We start from the raw sequence: 25,104 nt of genomic DNA, 5'->3' as shown, positions 1-25,104 counted from the left end.
ATGGAAGTATGTTGGCTTTAGCAAAAGATTTTATCCCATTCTTCTGTTTGGGATTTGGAGCAAAATAACAGCCATTGAGGCAAAATACAGTGCATTGTGTGATCATGACTTTTGGCAGGGAGGGAGGAATAATGATAGAAGGAAGGAAGGAAGGATAGAAAGAAATGGAAGAAGAAAAGAAGGCAGGAAGGAAAGGAGGAAAGAAAGACAAATGAAAGACGGAAGGAAAGACAAGTGAAGGAAGGAAGGATAGAAAGAAATGGAAGAAGAAAAGAAGGGAGGAAGGAAAGGAGGAAGGAAAGACAAATGAAAGAAGGAAGGAAAGAAAGAAATGGAAGAGAAGAAGGAAGGAAGGAAAGACAAATGAAAGAAGGAAGGAAGGATAGAAAGAAATGGAAGAAGGAAAGGAGGAAGGAAAGAAAAATGAAAGAAAGAAGGAAAGACAAATGAAAGGAGGAAGGAAGGAAAGAAGGACAGAAAGAAATGAAAGAAGGAAGGAAGGAAAGGAAAGGAAGGGGAAGAAAATAAAAGAAACAAACCTTAATCAGTGAACATTATAGGCACATGCTGTTCACAGAATCAGAACCCACTGACAATGAACCAGACACACACATTTTGCTAAATAGACAATTTAATTTTGTTCCATTGGTGAATTATAGGCAGATACAATAGAAGCAAACTAAGGGCACCACCGTGGCTAAGAGACTGGGTTATTATGATGGATCAGGAAAGCTCTGTTTTAAAATCATGCCTCAGCCACAAACCCACTACGAAGCCGTAGACAAGGCACTCACGGCCTCAGTGCCCCTCTCCCATCTACTATTGGAGACAATACTGGCCTGCCTTACACGACTGCTGTGATGATTACAAGCTAGAGTATGCAATGTGCCCTGAATACCCTAAAGCAGGCGTAGGCAACCCGGTACTTTCCAGATGCTCCAACTCCTCTAAACCTTGACTATTGGCTATGCTGGCTGGGGCTGATAGGAATTGTAGTCCCAGACATCAGAAGGGCACTGGGCTACCTATCTGTGCTCTAAAGCTGTATATAAACGCTTCCTTTCATCATCACCATCTGCTAATTATCTCACGTTGCTGCTTCTATTAGGATCAAATGGTAAAATGGACCTTTCTTTTAATGGTTACATTTTTGACATCATAACTAGAAATGTGTGCAAAATGTGATAAAATCCAAGCAGTAGCAGTATGTCCTAGAGCCAGTCTGTTCAGTGTCTTGGTCAGGCAGAAATCGTCCCTGCACAGCATCACCCCGTGCTGCATGCAGTTCAACACATAAAATGGAACTCCTTTGATGCATGTGGGATTGGCCCTTATGCTGCAGTTCGCATCACACTAGACTTGAGCACGGGGACATCTGGGTTTAGGGTTCCACAGGATGGTCAGGTAAGTCACTCTTTCCAGCCTCAGTTTCCCATCTGCACTGTGGGAACTGCAGTGACTTCCTCGCCGGGATGGTGCAGAGGGAAGGTTTTAGCCACGGGTGCAGAACTTCAGACCTGGGGGCTGCATCCAACCCTCCTGGGGCCCGCATCCAGCTCCCTGGGATATCCTAGATGGAGATGCCCTTTCCCCCTGGCCTCCCCCCTCTCCCCGACAATTGTTTGCTGGTTCTTGGGCTCTTTTGTGCCCCCCCCCCCCCAGGTTGAACTGCCTCTCCTAGTTACTGGCAAGGTTTTAAGCCAAACAATGCTGCTATTTTTTGTCTTTTCGCTCTGCCCACCACTGGAATGCGGCCCCCGAGAGCTTCTCTGAAATGGAATTTGGCCCTCCAGCTGAAAGAAGTTCAACAGCCCTACTTTTAGCTATCACATTACGTGCAAAGTGCATTGCGATGAGCCTTAATCGTCCTCAACGGGAGGTAGATGGTCTTTTTTCTGATCCAAGGAGCACCGCAGCCTGTTCCTCAAGTTCCTTCTTCACACCAACCCTGATTCCTCAGCCATCCTCCAGAACAGTCCCTTCCGGGCTAATAATGTCTCGGGGATATCAAATTCTGCCACCTGACCATTTTCCATCACTAAAATCCTGCAAATGTCAGAAGAGAAGAACAGGCACATTGGGATATATTGCCAGCCACACCAAAGTCAAAACATCAGCTCAATTTTCACTATGCAATGAAATGACAAACTAGTTAAACTAACGGATTTATTGTGAGATGCATTTTTGTAGGCAGCAGCAGCCTAATCAATCAAACGCCAGTTCCCCACTGAAACCAACTAAAACGTCTATGTCCTTTTCAGGAGGCCAATCACCCAAGGTTGTGTCTTGAGGAAGGATCATTTTATCAAAGAGTATATGCTAAAATCAGGAACTCCATCATGGTATCTGAAAGACTGCTTGCTTCCATTTGATGCTGCCAGCCCCACTGAGATCTTTTATGGGAGGGGGGTCCGCTCCACATCCTGCCATTAGTGGAGGGGAGACTGGTGGTTACATGTGGGTGGGGCTTCTCAGTGGTGGCACCTAGGGTATAGAACTTCCTCCCCCTAGAGCTACATTTGGCATCTGCTATTTCTTCTTTCCACAGGATTATTAAGACTGTTCTTTTTTGCACTGGGATTTCTGTAATGATCAAGGAGTCATGCCTTTACCCTCAGTTATTTTTATGTATTTATTCATTTCAAGGATTCTTACACTGTTCTTCAGTCCCACCCCCGCCCCGGGCTCCCAGAGTGGCTTACAAATAATAAAGCAGTCTCTACCCTCAGGCTTACACTCCAAAAGACCCAACAGAAGAGGAAAATGAATTGGGAGGGAGGAGGACAAAAGCAAACTCAGGCACTGGTTCTTAGTTACAACATTCTTCTAATGACTGGCTGGAATAGAAAAGGTGGAGCATTGTAGCCAAAAACTGCTGGTCCCAGCTGAGCTGACAGAGGGGCCCTGCTTCCCTTCTCTCGCTCTGCTGCAGAGTGATGGGATGGCTGCTGCCAGAGGACACTTACTGGGGAAGAGGGGAGAGCCTGATGGAGCTGGCTTCTCAGCTGAGCAGATGGAATGGCCCCTTTGCTGCTTCCACTACAGCCCATTTCTTTCTCTCCTTTATTATTATTTCATTGATTTCTTTCATTTACACGCTGCCTCACAATGTATAAATGCCCAGTGCGGATGTTCCTGCCCTCATGAACTGTTCTCGAACTTGATAGCTATTCCTTCTGGCTATTGATTTGCTTGTTTTGTGATTCTATTATATTGTTTTTATTTGTGTTCGCAACCTTTGCATAGGCTCCTCTGAGGGCCTTTGGCCACAGAACGGCATGTAAATAAAGAGTAACATGACATAACACAAAATAATGCATAGCCTTCCCCAACCTGGCACTCTCCAGATACACTGGACTACAACTCCCATCACATTGACTGGGTGTGATGGGGGTTGTAGTCCCAGAGGGCGCCACGTTGGGAAAGATGACGTAACACATCAGCAGTTAGGGAAATGCTAAGAAAGCCTGACCTGTCACAGTCCATGATGGTGTTTACGCGGTGGGCTATTGTTAGAACCGTGCAGTCGCTGAACTGAGCCCGTATCGTGGATTGAATCTGGAGGTCTGTTTCGAGATCCACGGCTGCAGTGGCCTCATCCAGAACCAAAATCTTGGCTTTCCGAAGCAGAGCTCGTGCCAGGCAGATGAGCTGTCTCTGGCCAACACTGCAGGGAGGATGGGAGAACAATCAGAGCCATCCATGTTGTTACCTGCTAGGGAAAATATGTTGTTCACTCCTGCCTTACAAAATTTTGTTTTCCATGAAATTTTATTTCATTTTGAAATAAAATTAACAAAAAGAAAAGCAACAAAAAGAAGAAACAGAATGCACATAATCAATCAAAATCACTAAAGGGACAAAGGAATTCAGTAACGATAAATGTTAGTCTATAACTGATATGCTTATGGAACACTTACGGTAAAACATCCTAAGTAGAAGCACAGTAACTAAAGTAAAAATACAAGTTCCTTTTACAACTAAAGTAAAAATACAACATACGAAAAGTGTGTGTTTGAGTGTATGTCATTCTGTGTCTATGTGTGTATTAATCAGAAAAAGTATGAGCAACTGTACTTGGGTGGAATTTTAGCATAAGTTTTAGAAGCTTCAACGCAGGAAATAATGGAAACCATGGTGCCATAATATCATTCTTGGAGTTAGTTTTTCTGAGCCTTACAGAATTATAAACCCATAAATGTAATCCCAATCTAGGGGAAAAGAACACACAGAGACCAATGAAAAATCTTCAAATGCCCGCACAACCTCAGAAACCAAGGCACAGTGGTAGTTTCCATTTGCATCCCATTTTGGGGGTACCTCAGATTTCCACCTCCTTCAGAGCACTTGTAAGTCAGCTGCTCCGTCAGATCCCAAACGAGACCCTTGAGCTGCGTCAGTTCCAAAGTGGTCCAGATATCATCGTCAGAGTGTTCATTCAAGGGGTCGAGGTTCATTCTTAGAGAACCCGAAAACAAAACTGGGTCCTGAGCACAGGGGAAAAACATAAATGGGTCTAGTCTCTCTGAAGGGGTTAACTTGGTTATGGGATGTACCATTTCAGACTGCGGGGGAGGGGAGTCATATGATTGAAAGCTCCCTATTGGGGTAGGAATTTGGGGAATTAAAAACATCCAGTGTTTAGAAACCCAGAAGTCAAGGACACGAGAGCTAGGGATGCTCAAGAAATTCTGTCTTCTGTGAACTAACCGATTTACACATGCCAAACTGGTGTGCCAATCAGAATGTATTTCTCATTCAGATTTTGTCCTTCTCCAAAAATTGCAATTGTTTGCAGTTTTCAACTCGAAGAGAAATGTACCAAAACACACTTAAAAATGAATTTGTGCAAAATTCATTTCTGACAATGCAGTTGATTGTTTTGGGGATGCCTTGTTTTAATGGTCTTTTAGCCGTTTTAATTCTCAGAACAAAATTATCCCTTTAAACGTGGAAGCAGTCTATCTTAAATGAACTCAAATGAATTGTAAATAATAATCTGTGAACATATTTTAGTTATAACCATTTTAGATTGTGACCTGATGTTGTATCTGCCCTAATATGTTTTAGTTGTTTACTTGTTTTGTATATGTGAATGGCCTACGGCCCATTGCTAAATAAATAAATACATGGAAAAAAAATTAAAAAATGTCAGTGGCTGGGGGAAAGGGTGTGTGGTCGTCTGGGAAGCTTTGGAGACAGCACTGAAACCCTGGGAGTACTAGATTTGTCCTCCAAGCCTGAAGTTCCCCACACCTGATTCAGATATAAATGCATGTTTTGTGAGAAAATAGGTATTTAAATACATGTTTAGATACACATTTTCATGCATTTATTGTCTAATTTTTTAAATCCGCACATTAATGTGGAAACAAGATAGAATGGACTTTATGGACTTTAACACACACAAACTGATGGATCTGTCCATTCCTTGTTCTAGCTTAGCTTCCCTCTGGTTTTCTGTGTGGAGGGAATTGTTTGTGTATGGAAACAAGGTTTTGAGCCCCACATGCCACTAAGGGTGTACGGATTTCGTGAAATCTGTTCCGTTTGTGTTACGGGGATTGTCAGGCATCTTTTGTTCCATCACAAGCTCATGGATGGAATTGGATATTGTTTAACCAGAATTTTGTTCTACTTGCACTAATGCGAATTCATGCTGTGTATCAGTATTAATGCGGATTAGCGCTAATTCGCGTTAATGTGAATTAGCACAAAAGTGAAAAACGGATCTGAAAGTCCGCAGAGTCCACACAACTAAAAGGACCCAGTCTGCTACAGAATCTGCAGGTCAGATTCATAGGCATCCAAACTTACTTGAATCCGTTGCAGATTTTTCTGATATCCCTCCCTGCAACCTGAAGGGGCATAGTGGTACACCACAAGTTGGCCAAACCAGAACTAGGCCTCTTGGGGGGGGGAACACCAGTTGCAAGCCACAAATGCCTTCTTAGGAAGCAATTATAATAATGCTCAGTTGTGTTGCCCAGAGGGGAATTCCTGTCCCCCACTCCTCTACCTAGCCCTCTACACACTTCCTCCTTGCCTTGCCAGGAGTAGTGGTAGTGATGAAGGCAGGGTGGGGAGTGAGGCTTTCCCTCCCTCTTTCTTTGCTTCTTTCTGCCTCCTCTGTCTCATGTAAATTATGGGATGTGGTATATTATGGGAAGGGTGGTTCTTTCAAGAGACCTTTCAACTGCTGCTGCCCTCCTGCCAAAACCAGGCCAGGGACAGGAGGGGCGTCTTGGAGGCTGGGAGAGGCAGGGATGGCATGGATGGAGGCAGAAAGGCAGTAGCGAGAGATGGGGTGAGGTGGCAAGTCTTCCATATGCTCAGATTGGCTCAGGAGATTTTCTGATGCAGGAGGAGGGGAACTTTGGGAAAATCTCAACCCAACCCAAGGAGAAATATGGAGGATTGCCCATCTCTAGCAATATTGCACATCTTTAGCAATATTCTGCATCAGTCCCTCTATTTCTGATGTTCAGGTTCTGCATGCCCTTGCTTATGTAGCCAAAACAGCACCACCCACCCGCAAGAGGGAGATATCAGCAGGCTTGGGGTAACCCCAAGGGTTAGTCGCAGTACCACAAATTCTGTAGGGAGTGGGGAGGAAACCTGTAACGGAAGAGGAAACCACAGGCACAGGCCAATGAGGACTGAGAATGCTCAAGGGCCACGAAATGCTGGCCAACTGTTAAGAAAAAGAAATAGAAAACCAGGTGGGAGGGGGAAGAGAATGGAGTATCAGGGAGGAAGGCATGGCTGGCTGACTGGAGCAATTAAAAGGAGCACAGCACGCTGCAACGTGTTGTTGCAGCCCCACCGGCTGCCATTAGAAATTGATTTCGTACCTGTGGGATTATAGTAACCTTGTTTCTCAGATCGTGGAGCCCTATTTGGGCAACGTTGGTCCCATCAATCACGATCTCTCCCTCGGCAGCTTCCACGAGCCTCAGAAGGCCCATTGCGAGAGAAGATTTCCCAGCACCTGTTCTTCCAGCGATGCCAACCTAGGCAAGAGTGTTGAGAAGGCCAGGTCAACCCAGTCGTTGGGACTTGTGCTGTGCCTTTTCCGACATCGCGTAAAAGTTACAGCTCCTAGGATGTCCGTAAGACAACCAGAAGGCTTTTGCGCATTACCATCGCCACATGAACATCAGGGTTAGGCTTTACGGTGGTGTGGGACTCTGTCATTTTGGTTGCAATAGACCGACGCATTATATGCAGCTGCTTGCAGCTTTCCACATTATTTTTTTTTTTTAAATCAGAAAGGTAGGGCAACAGGATTCCACAGGGTCACTTAGGAATTAAAACAGTTCTTGCCTCTCTCCAAGAAGAAGGGTTTTTTTTTTAAGTGTTTTAAAAGAAAGGAAACTTGCATTTATGGTGTTTAACAACAAAGCTGTATATTTATTTATTTATCAAACTTACAATTTCCGTACGTAAACCCCTTGCTACCTGAGGCCTTGTCACTCTTGGTCTCAATTTCTTCATCTCTGTCTGGATAGGAGCAGTAATGATACAATATGAAAGTTGCAGGCTGTTGTCGAGAGCTGCCAGGCCTTGACCCGGGAACCTTTGGTTCTGTATGGGGCTGCCCCTTGTGGTGAGCTATTGGAACTGCACCTTCCTGCTAGTGAAATATTCTCAGTCTCTGGACTGGCCCCGGCCACTCAGGCTGGCCATTGGGCCCTCCCAGACGGGAAGGGCTATAAAAGGCTTTCTGTTTAGGCCAGGATCTGGCTGTGTGTCAGTTTATTCCTTAGCTCTGCCTCACCTCAGGCAGCTGCCTACAGCTAAGGCTGGCACAGACGCCCGACTGGGTCTCCCCCCGTTGTGCCCCTGGACTATACCCACCAAGCCTCTGGCCTTGCTCGCCCCTGTTCATGCCGTCCTGGACATTCTCCGCACTCATCCAACCCGTCCGCGAGCACCCGCCATTTTGCCGAGCTTATTTTTACGGGAAAAAGGAGGTCATTAAAATGTGCATATTTACATTTGCGCAAATTCAGGCTGGGAAAAGCTGATCTATGCAATATTAGAGACATAAATGGCCCATTTACGCCTCTAATATTGCGTATATCAAGCTTTCCCAGGCTGAATTCGCACATATTTAAATGATGGATGCTCGCAGATGGGATCCAAGGTGAGCGTGGGTGGCTCAGTGAGCTTGTGGGGGCTGAAGCATGGGTCTGGGGGGGCTCGAGCAGGGGCAGCGCCCCAGTGGGCGCCAATTGATTCCGGATGGGGGTGGGTTCATCCATCCCTACCCATAGCTGGCATTTACAGGCAAGACTAGGGAAATGCATCACCCCCCCAAAAGGGGACAGTGATTTGCATAAACTTTGCATATGCTAATGTGCATATATAGATACAGAAATCATTATTATAGTTTAAAGAGAAATACTTTTATTATAAGTAATTATAATGATTATAATTTACATCTCTCCACAGTGCCAAAGACTGTGACCAGGTACTCACCTTTGATGGACAACACTTCTCTTGGTTCCTTAATTTCAAACTGGAATAGGACAGGACAGCCCTTCAAATAGAGGACGCCTGCAAGTATAGGATGGTCCTCTGTAAAAGAGAACACACGGCCACCCTAGGCAGGATGTCCCCCCAGGTTCAAACTCCGAGATCTCCAGTTTAAAAGGATCTCAGATAGTAGAGCTGGAAAGTGGAGCTTCATGTTTCATCTCACATCGTAGATATTAGTGCAATAAAAACTCTCTCCTGAAAGGATGCAATTTCTTATTACGTAGTGTTTGCTTGATAGATGCACTCTGATTACATAAGGCACTGCAAAAACTTTAAAATGATGGAATTTTCCACCATGAGGTATGGCGATGGTTTTGAAAGTGATGGCTTTAAAAGGGGATTAGGGGATTAAATCATGGAGGACAGGGCCATCAATACATGGAGGACAGGGCTATCGTTGATACAGGTATCCATTCATGGAGGATACGGCTTCAATGGCTCCTGGTCATGGGGTCCCGGAGGCGACATGCCTCTGAATACCAGTTGCTGGGGAATAGCGTCAGGAGAGGGCTACTTGAGGGTTTCCCAAGTGGCAGCTGGTTGACCACTGTTGGAAACAGAATGCTGGACTAGATAGGCCTGTAGTGGGCTGGTTGGTGAGCAGAAAATGTGGACCCCACAGTGTTCCCACAATGCATAGAGACCTGCGTAGTGTAACATACTGTAACCAGCAGTTTTATGGTTAAGAAAGCAGGCCTTTAACATAGGCTGGTAATTCACAGCCTGCCTTGAAGCTGTTTATGCCAGCTAAATTATGTCGTCCTGAGGGAAGAGATAAGAGTGAATTGCCTTGATTCTCATACATGAGAGACTCCCCTACCCGAAAAGTAATTACATTCCCAAGCTAAAGGTTTTGAGAACCTTTTGGGTAAGAGAGAACCCCCCCCCCTCGTGTGTGTGTGTGTGTGTGTGTGGTAGCCTGTTGTTGTGAGAGAGGAGGGGGAGAGGTGTTGCTCATGGGCTAGAAGGAGGCATCTAGCAGAGAAGCTTATATGACCCAGCTTGCTGGACCACCCTTTGGTCTCGCTCTAAGGAGGAACATGAATGCTACCGGCCTAGAGTAATGTGTGGCCCTAAGAAACGGCCTTTCATCTGTCATGGGGACCCCAATAGACACCCAGCTATGACAGCCTGATTAGCTGGAAAGAGGTGTGAACTTTCCTTGCATAGATATTCTGCATCCAGTTTCCATCATCTTTTTATACAAGTGGCTCATTTCAACTTAGGAATCAAAAGAATCTCATCGATGACTGGGACCTGACAAGGCCTTTGGTCCAATCCAGCAGGGTTCTCCTTATGTTCTGGTGTCGTGTCATACCTTTTCTTGTCCACTGATCTTTATGTTGATATTCTTCAGAGCTAACTCCAAGTCTGGCCTGTATCGCATGCTATATCCTCTGAATTCAATCGTGCCTTCACTTGGCCAGTTCTCACGTAGCAGGGGATTGTTCGAAGTCCAAGGAGCCTGGACAGAGACACAAGGGCACCTCAAATACAACGCTGCAAATCCCAAAACAGAATGGCAATGAAGCGACTAGAGATAAGCCAATACATCATTGAGGTGATTAGGCAAGGGGGGAGCGGGACACTAACCTAGGAGGAAAGGAACCACCTTGCTTTCCTCAACCAACCACCCCGACCCCAAGTTAAAGTGGGCTTGTTTGGTTCTTCCTTGTTCTCATGTGCCCTCTCGTGGCCACTGGCGGGAGTACAGTAAACTCAGAACTCTCCGATAGTTGGGGTAGACTAAGTGTTGTACTACAATTACCTAGCCAGCATGGCTGTTGCTGATTGGGGCTGATGGGAGTTGAAGTCCAAAACATCTGGAAGACACCAGTTTGGGGAAGGCTGGTGTAACAAAGAGTTTGGTCCTAATAAAAGCAATTGAACTGGGCTTTTTGGTAGAGATGGAAGTTAGTTAAGGCAGCTAGCTAATCTGTTTTCATGAAAGAACTCAAAATTATCATCGAGAGGGTGCCAATGCTTACTTCTTTGGGCATTCTTGAGTAATCTCTCACTCTCTCTACAGATACAATGTTGTTATCCATTTCAGCCAAGGCACGCACCATCCAGTTCAAAATGCCTGTTATCTGACCAAAAGGAAAGAACGTAATAACACTCCAGTCAAAGAACATAATAGCGTTCCAGTCAACTGAAATAAATAGGTAGTTCCAAATCCACAATTCTTATTAATATATTCCTCTCGAATGAAACCTGAAAATGCAGATAAAGACCTTGTAAGGGTATATTCCATTGCTCCCCTTCCCTGGCCTGTTTTTAGGTTACCTGCAAAGCATAGGAAATGGAAAATCCCACAGTCCCTGGGCTGAGTTGTCGTCTGTTTATCACAGCGAGTAAAGCTGCAAAAAGGACAATGCCATTCCCTAGGAACTCTGTGTTTGTGGCAAGCCACCTGGAATGAGGAAAGAGGGGTGGGGAGAGGGACAGAGAGCATGTCACAGATCAGAAGCCCAAACCCTCATCCTCTGATCGTAACCCCTTGTCCTCAGAAAAAGAGGCTTCAGAGTAGGGATGTTGCAGGAGTCTGAGAGGACTCCCCCCGCCCCGGCCTCCCAGACCCTGCTTGCTGAGATGCCGTGCTTACTGGACCCACTGGCTGAGCCACTGCACAGTCTGTGGGTGCCTGGTGGCCACCCATCCCCTCAGCGAGCCACCATTTCCCCCCAAAATGGCGTCTTGGGTTTTTCCATAAATCTAATATTATGTAAATGGTGGCCATAAAGGGGCCATTTATGCAACATAATGGACCATGTGCGCCTGTGATGTTGCGTCAATGGCCACTTTAGGACTGGGCTTTTCTTTATGTTTATGTTCTTATTTTCATTCTTGCCCTGAAGGAAAACTCTCTCTCTGAATAAGGCATTTTGTTCACTGTACCTTTGTACCATACCCTGACATCACCGCACGTTAGTGCTTTGAGCCAGAAGGCCTGGAAAGCCAGCCATTTTTTTTTTGCAAGCTCAGAAACCAGCAAAGGGCCAACTAGGTCAAGACCACAGCCATTCTAGGCCTAACTTTAAACAATTCCCTCAGAACAAGGCTGTCCCTTCCCCTCAGAAGCTGGCTGCAACCTTATACCTGTCAGCCACCACAGCAGGGAAAGAAGCCCTCTGGTTTTCGTCCACCTTGAAATCGTTCTGAAAAATAAAACGCTGCTGGGCCTTGTATGCACGGATGCTGCTGCTCCCTTGAAAGGTCTCTGAAAGGTTGGAATAGATGGGCGAACGGCTTGAGGCTTCAAGGCGTTTCAGTTGACAGGAGGTGGCGACAAAGAAGCTCTGAGAAAGAGAGACAGTGTTTAAGACAGGGGTATTGAACCTCCCCCTTCATGGATCACTGCCTTGTTGTGGCGAAGGGGCTTGCGTAACTCAGTGAAACCATAAGCTATGCCGTGCAGGGCCACCCAAGACGGACAGGTCATGGTGGGGAGTTCTGACAAAATGTGGTCCACTGGAGAAGGAAATGGCAACCTACTCCAGTATTCTTGCCAAGAAAACCCCATGGAACGTATCACAAGGCTAAAAGAGATGACGCCGGAAGATGAGACCCTCAGGTCGGAAGGTGTCCAATATACTACTGGGGAAGAGCAGAGGGTATTTCCAAGTAGCGCCAGAAAGAGTGAAGCGGCTGGGCCAAAGCCGAAAGGACACTCAGCTGTGGATGTGTCTGGTGGTGAAAAGAAAGTCTGATGCTGTAAAGAACAATATTGTTTAGGAACCTGGAATGTCAGATCAATGAATCAAGGTAAGCTGGAGGTGGTCAAACATGAGATGGCAAGATTGAACATCGACATCTTGGGAATCAGCGAACTAAAATGGACAGGCATGGGCGAATTTAATTCAGGTGACCATTATATCTACTACTGTGGGCAAGTAGGAAGTCAAGAAATAACCGGGATAACAGGCAAGCATGGCCTTGGTGTACAAAATGAAGCAGGACAAAGGCTAATAGAGTTTTGCCAAGAGAACACGCTGATCATAGCAAACACTCTTTTCCAACAGCACAAGAGGCGACTCTACACATGGACATCACCTGATTGTTGTTCAGTCGTTCAGTCGTGTCCGACTCTTCGTGACCCCATGGACCATAGCACGCCAGGCCTTCCTGTCCTGCGTTCTCTCCCGGAGCGTGCTCAAGTTCATATTCATTGCATCCGTGATGCTATCTAGCCATCTCATCCTCTGCCGTCCCCTTCTCCTTTTGCCTTCAGTCTTTCCCAGCATCAGGGTCTTTTCCAGGGAGTTTTCTCTTCGCATTAGGTGGCCAAAATATTGGAGCTTCAGCTTCAGTATCTGTCCTTCCAATGAGCAGTCAGGGTTGATTTCCTTTAGGATGGACTGATTTGACCTCCTTGCAGTCCAGGGGACTCGTAAGAGTCTTCTCCAGCACCACAGTTCGAAAGCATCAATTCTTCGGCGCTCAGCCTTCCTTATAGTCCAGCTCTCACAGCCATACATTACTACTGGGAAAACCATAGCTTTGATTAGACGGACCTTTGTCGGCAAGGTGATGTCTCTGCTTCTTACTATGCTGTCTAGGTTGGCCATAGCTTTCCTCCCAAGGAGCAAGCGTCTTTTAATTTCATGGCTACAGTCACCGTCTGCGGTGATCTTGGAGCCCAAGAAAGTAAAATCTGTCACTGCTTCCATTTCTTCCCCTTCTATATGCCAGGAAGTGATGGGGCCAGATGCCATGATCTTAGTTTTTTTAACGTTGAGTTTCAAACCAGCTTTTGCACTCTCCTCTTTCACCCTCAACAAGAGGCTCTTGAGATCCTCTTCGCTTTCTGCCATTAGGGTGGTATCGTCTGCATATCGGAGGTTGTTGATAATTCTCCCGGCAATCTTAATTCCGACCTCTGAGTCATCCAACCCGGCATTTCTCATGATGTACTCTGCATATAAGTTAAATAAGCAGGGTGACAATATGCAGCCTTGTCGTACTCCTTTCCCAATTTTGAACCAATCGGTTGTTCCATCTCTGGTTCTTACTGTTGCTTTGTGATATTGACATCACCTGATGGTCAATATCAAAACCAGATTGATTATGTACTTTGCGGCCAAAGATGGAGAAGCTCTACAGTCAGTAAAAACAAGACCTGGAGCTGACTGTGGCTCAAATCATGAGCTTCTTATTGCAAAATTTCAGCTTAAATTGAAGAATGTAGGGAAAACCACTAAACCATTCAGGTATGACCTAAATCATATCCCTGATGAATATACAGTGGAGGTGAGGAACAGATTTCAGGGATTAGACCTGATAGACAGAGTGCCTGAGGAACTATGGATGGAGGTCCGTAACATTGTTCAGGAGGCAGCAACTCAATCCATCCCAAAGAAAAAGAAATGCAAGAAAGCCAAGTGGCTGTCTGATGAGGCTTTACAAGTAGCTGAGGAAAGAAGGGAAGTGAAAAGCAAGGGAGAAAGGGGAAGATATATGCAACTGAATGCAGAGTTTCAGAGAATAGCAAGGAGAGGCAAGAAGGCCTTCTTAAATGAACAATGCAAAGAAACTGAGGAAAACAACAGAATGGGAAAGACTAGAGATTTTTTCAAGAAAATTGGAGATCTCAAGGGAATGTTTTGTGTAAAGAAGGGCACGATAAAGGACAAAGAAGGCAGGGACCTAACAGAAGCAGATGAGATTAAGAAGAGGTGGAAAGAATACACAGAACTATACAGGAAAGATCTTAATGTCCCTGATAGCCATGATAGTGCGGTCACTGAACTTGAGCCGGACATCCTCGAGAGTGAAGTCAAGTGGGCCTTAGGAAGCATTACTAACAACAAAGCTAGCGGAGATGACAGTATTCCAGCTGAGCTATTTAAGATCCTAAAAGATGATGCTGTTAAAGTGCTGCACTCAATATGCCAACAAATTTGGAACACTCAACAGTGGCCACAAGACTGGAAAAGGTCAGTTTACATTCCAATTCCAAAGAAGGGCAACGCCAAAGAGTGTACAAACTACCGTACAATTGTGCTCATTTCACATGCCAGCAAGGTGATGCTCAAAATCCTACAAGCTAGGCTTCAGCAGTATGCGAACCGAGAACTACCGGAAGTACAAGCTGGGTTTCGAAGAGGCAGAGGAACTAGAGATCAAATTGCCAACATTCGCTGGATAATGGAGAAAGCGAGAGAATTCCAGAAAAACGTCTATTTCTGCTTCATTGACTACGCTAAAGCCTTTGATTGTGTGGATCACAACAAACTGTGGCAAATTCTTAAAGAGATGGGAGTACCAGACCACCTTACTTGTCTCCTGAGAAACCTGTACGAGGGTCAAGAAGCAACAGTAAGAACCAGACATGGAACAACCGATTGGTTCAAAATTGGGAAAGGAGTACGACAAGGCTGCATATTGTCACCCTGCTTATTTAACTTATATGCAGAGTACATCATGAGAAACGCTGAGTTGGATGAATCACAGGTAGGAATTAAGATTGCCAGGAGAATTATCAACAACCTCAGATACGCAGACGATACCACCCTAATGGCAGAAAGCGAAGAAGATCTAAAGAGCCTCTTGTTGAGGGTGAAAGTGGAGAGTGCAAAAGCTGGGTTGAAACTCCACATTAAAAAAACGAAGATCATGGCATCTGGCCCCATCACTTCCTGGCATATAGAAGGGGAAGAAATGGAAGCAGTGACAGATTTTATTTCCTTGGGCTCCAAGATCACCGCAGATGGTGACTGTAGCCATGAAATTAAAAGACGCTTGCTCCTTGGGAGGAAAGCTATGGCAAACCTAGACAGCATAGTCAGAAGCAGAGACATCACCTTGCCTACAAAGGTCCATATAATCAAAGCTATGGTTTTCCCAGTAGTAATGTATGGCTGTGAGAGCTGGTCTATAAGGAAGGCTGAGCGCCGAAGAATTGATGCTTTCGAACTGTGGTGCTGGAGAAGACTCTTACGAGTCCCGTGGACTGCAAGGAGGTCAAATCAGTCCATCCTAAAGGAAATCAACCCTGACTGCTCATTGGAAGGACAGATACTGAAGCTGAAGCTCCAATATTTTGGCCACCTAATGCGAAGAGAAAACTCCCTGGAAAAGACCCTGATGCTGGGAAAGATTGAAGGCAAAAGGAGAAGGGGACGGCAGAGGATGAGATGGCTAGATAGCATCACCGATGCAATTAATATGAACCTGAGCACACTCCAGGAGAGAGCGGAGGACAGGAGGGCCTGGCGTGCTGTGGTCCATGGGGTCACGAAGAGTCGGACACAACTTAACGACTGAACAACAACAACAACATTGAACCTCCAGTCCACAGGTCAAATCCAGCTCTCTGTAGTTCCCCAGGTGGAGATAGGTAGCTGGATGTGTTTATCCCTGGTTGCTTTATAACCCCATTGCACATATGGGTTCTTTGTGGTTTTTAGCTTCGGCTATTGGGCAGTATAGAAATGAAATAAATAAATGTTATTGAATGTGTCTTTCTCTCTCTCTCTGTCTCTCTCCCTGTATGTGTATTTATGTGTGTGTGTGTGTAAACACACACACACACACACATGCACACATTATATGCTGACCTCATTTAAGGTTTTTAAACAGGCATTAAAGACACTGTTATTCCGGCAGGCCTTCCCTTTTTAGAACTTTTGTTCCTTTTGCTGACGTTTGTATATTTTAAGCAGCTTTATTTTAAGCTGTGTTTTATTGTTGGATTTTTAAAGCACATTTTTTTTAGTTCAAAGTTGTTTTTAGTTATATATTGTTTGTTCGTATGTTTTATGTAAATGGTTTTTAAACTTTGTATATTGTATTTTAATGTTTTAACTTTTGTAAACTGCCCAGAGAGCTTCGGCTATGGGGCAGTATAGAAATGTAATTAATAATAATAATATCCATTCAGATTTTAAAATGTTTCCCTATTGTTGTTTTCCCTCAATATAGTGTAAATTTTGCTATTTGAAACTTGTTGAACTCTTTTCATTTTGGGTTACCCACCCCACATCTAATAGCCTCATAGATCTCTGAGACTCAGAGAGAGGGTTTTAAAGCTGATTTGGTGGAGGTGCCCAGAGAAATAAAAAATTCCAGCTGATGGGAGTGGAAAAGGCTACAGGAAAGGCAGGGAACAAAAGACGTGGGGGCACACAATTTTTCTGGCTTTCCCTTCCACTCATGGAACAGGGCATTGCTGGTCCCCAACACTCCCTCCTTTATTTTTTCTTCCCCAGGCTAAACCTCCCCAGCTCTTCTGACCATTCTTCATAGATTTAATAAGCTGCTGACAATAATGCCTCTCTGTAATGGCCCCAGGCCTGTAACCTGAGTGACCAGTAGTTTTAGAGAGACTTAGAGATCCATAATGCTCTTTGCTTTGGTTCATTATTAAGTCGAATTTCCTTGCTAGTGGGCCTCTGAGCTTGTGAAATGAGACAAAGGTCAATATTGCCACCTCAGCTCATTCCATGCTAATGAACTCTGAACTGTTCATCTTATCAGGGTCTAGGAAGCGCCTGAGAAATGATGCTCTGTTTACAGGTGTCTGTGCTGGGAAAGTTTCAACTGTTTTCCACCTCACCAAGCACTGTTAGTCTATGCTGGGAAAGTTGCAGATGAATGCTAATTAATGCTTGCTGCTGTCATGCTGCCTCACTGCTGACATGTATGGTATATAAAACCCATCTTACCCCATGGCTCTGGGTTCAGAGAAGCAGTCTGATCCAACCATTGGGTACGCCTGTGTGCTGTAAGTACTCAATAAAGTCTCCTTGCAAGCAAACCTGGATCTGGCTTATCATTATCTCAGCACCTCTAAATTCTGGAAGCCCACGGCCAGGGCATACACTCTCAGAGATGTTTAGTTTCTCTCCATCTTTCAAGAAAGCTAAATATTTTTTTCCAGTTAGGCACTACACAAGAGCTAGCTGGCTCATCAAAGAGGCTAAGGTTTTCTCAAAGATATTTCTTGTCCCCAACAGAAAACATGCCTGGATGTTGTCTGGATTCACAAACAGTATCTCCTCTTTCCTCCTCCCTCGCTGGGTCTTTCCTCTGTTCTCATATCTTGCCTGTTGTTGCTTTGGCTCATTAGCTGCACTCGGCAGCCAGCTCCCACCTCCTTCGAGGGTGCTGTAATTACATTCAGATGGGGTGAAGAGGCTAGCCAAACATTCACCCCTACATGGCTTCTCATAATAGGACTTGGTTTCCAGTCCCCTTACCATCCTACACCAGTAGCACTGATCCATAGAAACAAACCAGTTCTCGCCGTTTTCATCTCCACTAGGAGCAGATCTTTTGTAAAGCGAATGGCTTTTCATTGCTCTGTCAAGACCAAGCCCCCCTCCCAAATACTTTGCATTACAATTCATTTCCCCACCCCAGCTACTGTGAGGATTGGCAGCTAAGCTCAGAGGGGAGGTCTGAAGGGGCTGCATCCCTGGAAGCTAGCATCCCTGGTAATCCAAAAGTACTGGCATTGTGTCCCTGTGAGGCCTGACTCTGCTATATCACTGTACACCAGAGGCACATAGAGATGTGAAGGCCCAGGGGAAAAAGTGTGTGGGGGGGAAACAGGAGAAAACCAGATGAATCAGAACCCCCTCCCCACCAAATTTTTCAAAAATCCCAGGAAAAACTGGGGGGAAACAGTTTTTAATTTTCTTTCTGGTTTCCTCCTTATTTTTTCCCTGGGTCTTCACTTCTCTAGTGGAGCAGCAAGTACTTGAAACTGGCATCATGTGGATGTCATTCCATGTGGAATTTCCCTGGTAGAATATGGGCATCTCTACACCAGCCTACAATCCTTCATTTAAAGGGGCTTTCTGCTTCCCTTTTAAATGCAGGATCACAACAACTCCCTTTTTCATGTGCTTCCTTTCCCCACTCCCCTTTCCCCCTCCTTCTCCCTGTATCTGAGTCTTCCATTATCTTTCAATGGTCTCACTCCTCTTCTTGCCATGTTTACTCTTTTCATGGAGGAAACTGAAGTGGAACACAATGAGGTAATTGGATAGCTCATGATCTGCAATCTATTTAAAAATGGAACAAAGGGCATTTAGCGCAGGAGATGCCCTGGAGGTTCACGGTGTCATGTAAAGAGCCCGCAAACTTCCGTGAAGGAACAACCTCAATCTCAGGATAAAAGCTCTGTGAGAAGAAAGCCTATATCCGCGTCCCTTACCCAAATCAACTTTTCCAAACTGATATGCGAACCAAAATGCAGTTATCCATTGCTATTGGCACTTTCTCGATGCAGTTTGCGATGCAGTTCTCCAATAAAAAATGCATAAAAAATGCAAACTTTAGGGGGAAAGTTTGCATTTTTCATGAAAATAGCACACCAAGGTGCATTACATCTGGGGAAAGTTCTGTGCGAAAATGCATACATTCCACAAAATTGCATCTAAAAATGCACCAACTAGGCGAAAGGCGCAGGGAAATGAGTATGCGGAACTGATGCGGAATTGGGACAAAACAAACTCCAGGTTGGAAAAAATGAGAAACCAAAGCAGATGGATTTGTCCATCCCTACCTGGAACATGACATACAAGGCTGTCAGAGGAATGATGGCCACCACGGCTATTGGTGTGGCCACTATGATCACGATGTAGATCTCCAGCAGATGAAACAAGAATCCCAGCAGGGACTTCAGCTTGTCTGGGATGATGGAATCAATGGCATCCATTTCTTTGGAGAAGCGGTTTAGCAGGTTACCGCTGGGTGTCCGTTCAAAGAAGGCCATTGGAGACCGGATGACATCCTGGAGCAGCTGCCGGAAGAGCTTGCGGGATGCCAGCGTCCCAGCCAAGAACACCGCAGCTATTGACCCAAACTTTCCAATGGCTGCAATGCAAGATGAGAGAATCCCCTTGACGCTGGAGAATGGACTTCATTTTATTATCGTCAGGGTAATAAAATTACCAAAAAAGAGGACAAAGAGGATGCCAATTTGCATACAATATAGATAAGGGGGTTGGACTCAACAGTCTCATAGGCCCCTTCTAACCCTACTATTCTATGAAGCCAATTTATAAGTATAGACGCAAATTCTGAAAGATTATAATTTAGAAGGAAATGCAGAGCATCTCATTATAGTGTAGAAGACTGTGATCAGGTGACCTGTGTGTCTGCCTCTCCAATCTCCTGTCCAGGTGCTAAATATGGATGGGCAATTTTTTATGACTTTATTTTTATTTTTAAACTTGAATTGGACCAGATAAACCTTCAAATAGAAGAGGCCTTCAAAAAGAAGATGGTCCCTTGGCAGCCCTTCGAAGGGAGGACTTTCTTTCGTAAAAGAGGACCCATGACCCTAATTATCACTGATATTAAGACAGCTTGTGGTGATTATTTATAATTTCTTCCTTCTTTTTTAAATGTATAAACTGCCTGTCATCCACAAGAGATCCCAGGACAGTCTACGTAACATTATATACAGCAACATTACAAAGCAAGAGGCATAAAAATAATTCCCCCAAAGGCCACACGCCTTTTCCCCAACTGCCTATCATTTATTTGGTGATTGCCCAGTTTTGCATGCCCCCATCATGCTGATATTTTTCTTAATTGGGCACCTCCCCTTTTGCTTTTGGGCTTGCCCCCTTTTGCCATTCCGCCCCACTCAGCACTGGAAGGCAGCCCCTGAGAGTTTCTCCAAAACTGAATTCCGCCTCCTGGTGTGGTGGTTAGAGCGGTGGAACAGGAGCAGGGAGACACAGGGTTCAAGACCCCATTCAACCATGAAGCTGAGTGGGTGACCTTGGGTTAGGCTCTCAGCCTAACCTACCGTACAGGGTTGTTGTGAGAATAGAAGGGGGGGGCGGGAAACCATGTACACTGCCTTGAGTTTCTTGGAGGAAAGGTGAGGTGTAAAATGGAATAACTAAATAAACAAAAGGTGAAGCAAACTTTGCTCCACAAGGCGGAGGGCTTTGGACTGTCCATTTCATTTTGCCCCCTGCTTCGGCTTCCCTGTTCCTTCATGTACAAGGCCTGCTTGTTGTTGACTAGGCATCTGTCCTGACGCCACTTGGAACAAGTTGCATTCTGGGAGAAAAATCCTCTCCATGACAAACTCAGCTTATAAGGAGACAGGTCCTCCAGAGGAGGAGGAGGAGGAGGAGAAAAAGGGAAAAAGAGAAGGATTACTATTATTATTATTATTGGTGACTGGAGGGGTGGAGCAAACCTTGAGCGCATCCAAGGAAAAAGAAGACGCCGATGCGGAGCTCTGTATGCTGCTGTGTTCCATTACACACAGGGTCGTTAGCCCACAGGCTGAGCCAGTAGCCCCGGCAGAATGAGGCGACTTGCTGGCAGGTGAACAAAAGCAGAATGTAGGTCCAGATGAGAGACCCAGCCACTCTCAGGTAGCTCAGGTAGACTGAAGCCTTAGCCTAGACAAAGGCAACAGAAACCTCCAGTCAGCAAGCTGGTGCAGGTAGAAGTAGAGAGCCAGTGTGGTGTAGTGGCTAGGGTGTTGGACTGGGAGCCGGGATATCTGGGTTCTAGTCCCCACTTGGCCATGGAAGCCCACTGGGTGACTTTGGGCCCGTCACAGACTCAGTCCAGCCTACCTCACAGGGTTGTTGTTGTGAGGATAAAATGGAGAGGAGGAGGATTATGTACGCCGCCTTGGTTTTCTTAAAGAGGAAAAATGGCGGGATATAAATGTAATAAATAAATAAATAAATCCCCTCCCTTGCTGCAGGTAAGTGCTATGGGGGTGGTGGTACCTGTAGAATCTGCTTTACTTAAGTATCCAACCACACCCTCCCTTCTGAATTGAAATATTTATAGCTTTGCAAGGCAATATGTCCCCCTGGGGTCTTTGAATCAACTACATAAGTAGGAGTCTCTGAGAGACCTGCTGGGTTTGTTTTCAACCTATGCCAGAGGACAGTCGCTTCCCTGCTGTCAAGTACGTCTACACGACATTTAGTCAGCTTATTCTCAGACTCCTGAATACACTTATTCAGCAATTTATCTTTAAGGGCAGGGAGTCTCCACGGAATACCTTTTATGCCCTCCCAGCTGTTCCAAACCTGGGAGGGCATAAAAACTATTAATTGCCCTTCCTCGCCAGGGAAGAAATTGCTCAAGGTCGTATCTCTGATGGTCATAATCATCTTACCACAGATAGGACTTTGAAGAAATCTAAAAACCAACAGTAAGGGAACCAGCTCAGTCTGTCTGTCCCATCTGACTCAGTATTGTCTAGCCCAGGGCCCCTCAACCTTTCTGGACCTGTGGGGACATTTGGGAATTTGAGAAACTGCTGTGGGCACCACCACAAAGAACCTAAGCAGTGGATCACTGCATTGGCATCTACCTGTCACATCTATGGATCTTAAGCTGCATCTTACTCAGCAAGAACTTTTGTTTTGTGGCTGTTGGACACCACAACATCCCTTTAATAAGGGATTGTCTAATTTGGCTAATTGCTGGCGGCGCGATACAGCTAATGCTTCTTTTAAACATCTGTTTTGGCAACGTCCCACACTTGCTCCTTTTGGGGAAGAAGTTATTATGCAGATCAAGTTTATCCTGGAACAGTCTTTAATATTCACTGATGTACAGGCTCTTTTAAATTATTGAACTGCTTCTTCATGGAAATTAACAGAAGATCAGCATAAATGGATTCTCCACACCCTTTTTTACAGCTAAAAGACTGATATTACAACATTGAAAGGACAAGCACTCACTTACAATGCATTGGACTGAGGCTCTTACAATGCTTTCAGTATTTGCATGGGTGGCGATATAGACGCCACCTTCAAATGGATGCTTATTTCAATATTTGGTCCACTCCTGTTGAAGCCTATGAATAATTGCTAGAAAGTTGTATGCATTTCACATGTATTCATTACTATGGTCATATACAAATCCATGTATGTATATTAAAAATGGGGGGGGAATAAACAAATAAGTAAAAGTTTTGTGGATGCCTGCAGTTGCCATCTTGGGGACCTCTTCGTAGGCAGGCATTGGAGCTGTCCACAGGCGATAGGGCACCTGTGGGCACCATCTTGGGGACCCCTGGTCTGTTTTGACTGGCAAAGGCTCTCCAGGGTTACAGGCAGAGTCTTTCCCAGTGGAGGCTGGTGGCTCCAATTTCAGCGGGGCTGTGATTCTTGGGATGTATGAACCCCCCACCTTCTGGTGCGGAGAGGGTCCACAGCTGGAAAATTTGGGCCTCTTGAAGCCCCATGGAGACCTCTGGAACCCTGCCACATCTGCCAGAGTTGGTGGAGCAGCTCTTCGGCTTCTTATAAAATGTGATACGCTAATGGCGGCTGCCATTAGCCTATCACAGGAAAATTACAGCCGCATATGGCGTATTGTACACCATTTGCAGCTGTAAAGCACTTACTTTTATCCTAAATTGCAGCTGTTTATGTCTGTATTTAGGTCAAAGTAAGTGCTTTATGGCCACAAATGGTGTACAATATGACATTTGTGGCTGTAACTTTCCCGCGATAAGCTAATGGCAGCCAGCATTAGCGTATCACATTTTATAGGAAGTTGGAGAGCAACCCTGAGGGAACTCCTCCAGACACAGAGGTAAGTACAGCTGGTTTTCCATGGACTCTGGAGGTTGGATTCTTCAGAATCACATCACTCCGGTGCTGAAGGAGTTGCACTGATTACCAGTTGTTTTCCGGACCAAATTCAAAGTGTTGTTTTGACCTTTAAAACCCTATGCGGTTCTGGCCCAGCCTATCTCAAGGAGTGCCTCCAACAACACCAAGCGGGCCACTTAACAAGATCGCCTCGGATGGCCTTCTCTCTGTCCCATCAGCCAGGACAGCTAGGCTGGTGAGGACAAGGGAAAGGGTCTTCTCTGTCGTGGCCCCCACTATGTGGAACTCCCTCCCTAGGGAACTCTGCCATGCCCCCTCTTTAATGAGCTTCCGCCATGCACTGAAAACGTGGTTATTCAGGCAGGCATTTGGGGTGGGTTAGGGTATTTTTTTCCCCTTCATGGATCACTGCCTTGTTGTGGCGAAGGGGCTTGCGTAACTCAGTGAAGCCATAAGCTATGCCGTGCAGGGCCACCCAAGACGGACAGGTCACGGCAGAGAGTTCTGACAAAATGTGGTCCACTGGAGAAGGAAATGGCAACCCACTCCAGGATTCTTGCCAAGAAAACTCCATGGAACGTATCACAAGGCTAAAAGAGAGGACGCTGGAAGATGAGCCCCTCAGGTCGGAAGGTGTCCAATATACTACTGGGGAAGAGCAGAGGGTATTTCCAAGTAGCGCCAGAAAGAGTGAAGCGGCTGGGCCAAAGCCGAAAGGACACTCAGCTGTGGATGTGTCTGGTGGTGAAAAGAAAATCTGATGCTGTAAAGAACAATATTGTTTAGGAACCTGGAATGTCAGATCAATGAATCAAGGTAAGCTGGAGGTGGTCAAACATGAGATGGCAAGATTGAACATCGACATCTTGGGAATCAGTGAACTAAAAAGGACAAGCATGGGCAAATTTAATTCAGGTGACCATCATATCTACTATTGTGGGCAAGAGTCCCTTAGAAGAAATGGAGTAGCACTCATAGTCAACAAAAGGGTGGGAAAAGCAGTACTGGGGTACAATCTCAAAAATGATAGAATGATCTCAGTACGAATCCAAGGCAAACCATTCAAGATCACAGTAATTCAAGTCTATGCCCCAACCACTGATGCCAAGGAAGCTGAGGTTGATCGGTTCTATGAAGACCTACAACACCTTCTAGAACTAACACCAAAAAAAGATGTCCTCTTCATCATAGGGGATTGGAATGCTAAAGTAGGAAGTCAAGAAATCACTGGGATAACAGGCAGGCATGGCCTTGGTGTACAGAATGAAGCAGGACAAAAGCTAATAGAGTTTTGCCAAGAGAACACGCTGATCATAGCAAAAACTCTTTTCCAACAGCACAAGAGACGACTCTACACATGGACATCACCAGATGGTCAATATCGAAATCAGATTGATTATGTCCTTTGCAGCCAAAGATGGAGAAGCTCTATACAGTCAGTCAAAAGAAGACCTGGAGCTGACTGTGGCTCAGATCATGAGCTTCTTGATGCAAAATTTCGGCTTAAATTGAAGAACGTAGGGAAAACCACTAAACCATTCAGGTATGACCTCAATCATATCCCTGATTAATATACAGTGGAGGTGAGGAATAGATTTCAGGGATTAGACCTGATAGACAGAGTGCCTGAGGAACTATGGACGGAGGTCCGTAACATTGTTCAGGAGGCAGCAACGAAATCCATCCCAAAGAAAACGAAATGCAAGAAAGCCAAGTGGCTGTCTGATGAGGCTTTACAAGTAGCTGAGGAAAGAAGGGAAGCGAAAAGCAAGGGAGAATGGGGAAGATATATCCAACTGAATGCACAGTTCCAGAGAATAGCAAGGAGAGACAAGAAGGCCTTCTTAAATGAACAATGCAAAGAAATCGAGGAAAACAACAGAATGGGAAAGACTAGAGATCTCTTCAAGGAAATTGGAGATCTCAAGGGAACGTTTTGTGCAAAGACGGGCATGATAAAGGACAAAGAAGGCAGGGACCTAACAGAAGCAGATGA

At 45.3% G+C, this 25,104-nt stretch overlaps 1 protein-coding gene across 3 annotated transcripts in view; it reads right to left on the bottom strand.

Annotated features, from left to right (window-relative positions):
• Positions 1 to 617: 617 nt before the first annotated feature.
• ABCC6 (ATP binding cassette subfamily C member 6) overlaps positions 618 to 25,104 on the bottom strand; it is a 63,410-nt gene continuing 38,923 nt past the window's right edge. Inside the window, exons 22-32 of one of the 3 annotated variants that reach the window (XR_014785550.1) lie at positions 20,714 to 20,921; positions 19,058 to 19,368; positions 11,644 to 11,843; positions 10,831 to 10,957; positions 10,533 to 10,634; positions 9,863 to 10,009; positions 8,485 to 8,583; positions 6,855 to 7,013; positions 4,321 to 4,487; positions 3,473 to 3,667; positions 621 to 2,046 (exon numbers count right to left, since the gene is read on the bottom strand). Coding sequence is in view for 2 of the 3 variants with exons in the window: in XM_084818609.1 (XP_084674735.1) it covers positions 1,938 to 2,046; positions 3,473 to 3,667; positions 4,321 to 4,487; positions 6,855 to 7,013; positions 9,863 to 10,009; positions 10,533 to 10,634; positions 10,831 to 10,957; positions 11,644 to 11,843; positions 19,058 to 19,368; positions 20,714 to 20,921 (1,725 nt within the window). In the remaining variant the exon portion in view is untranslated. Of the gene's footprint in view, positions 2,047 to 3,472; positions 3,668 to 4,320; positions 4,488 to 6,854; positions 7,014 to 7,355; positions 8,584 to 9,862; positions 10,010 to 10,532; positions 10,635 to 10,830; positions 10,958 to 11,643; positions 11,844 to 19,057; positions 19,369 to 20,713; positions 20,922 to 25,104 lie in introns of those variants that run through there. The other 2 variants (XM_084818609.1, XM_084818611.1) reach the window with 2 other exon arrangements.

This window comes from Heloderma suspectum, chromosome 12 (genome assembly GCF_057233095.1).
Source record: "Heloderma suspectum isolate Gila_16-S chromosome 12, 16-S_ref, whole genome shotgun sequence".
Taxonomy (NCBI): Eukaryota; Metazoa; Chordata; class Lepidosauria; order Squamata; family Helodermatidae; genus Heloderma; species Heloderma suspectum.
The sequence above is the reverse complement of the archived record's forward strand: the minus strand, read 5'-3'. Positions and strand labels throughout refer to the sequence as shown.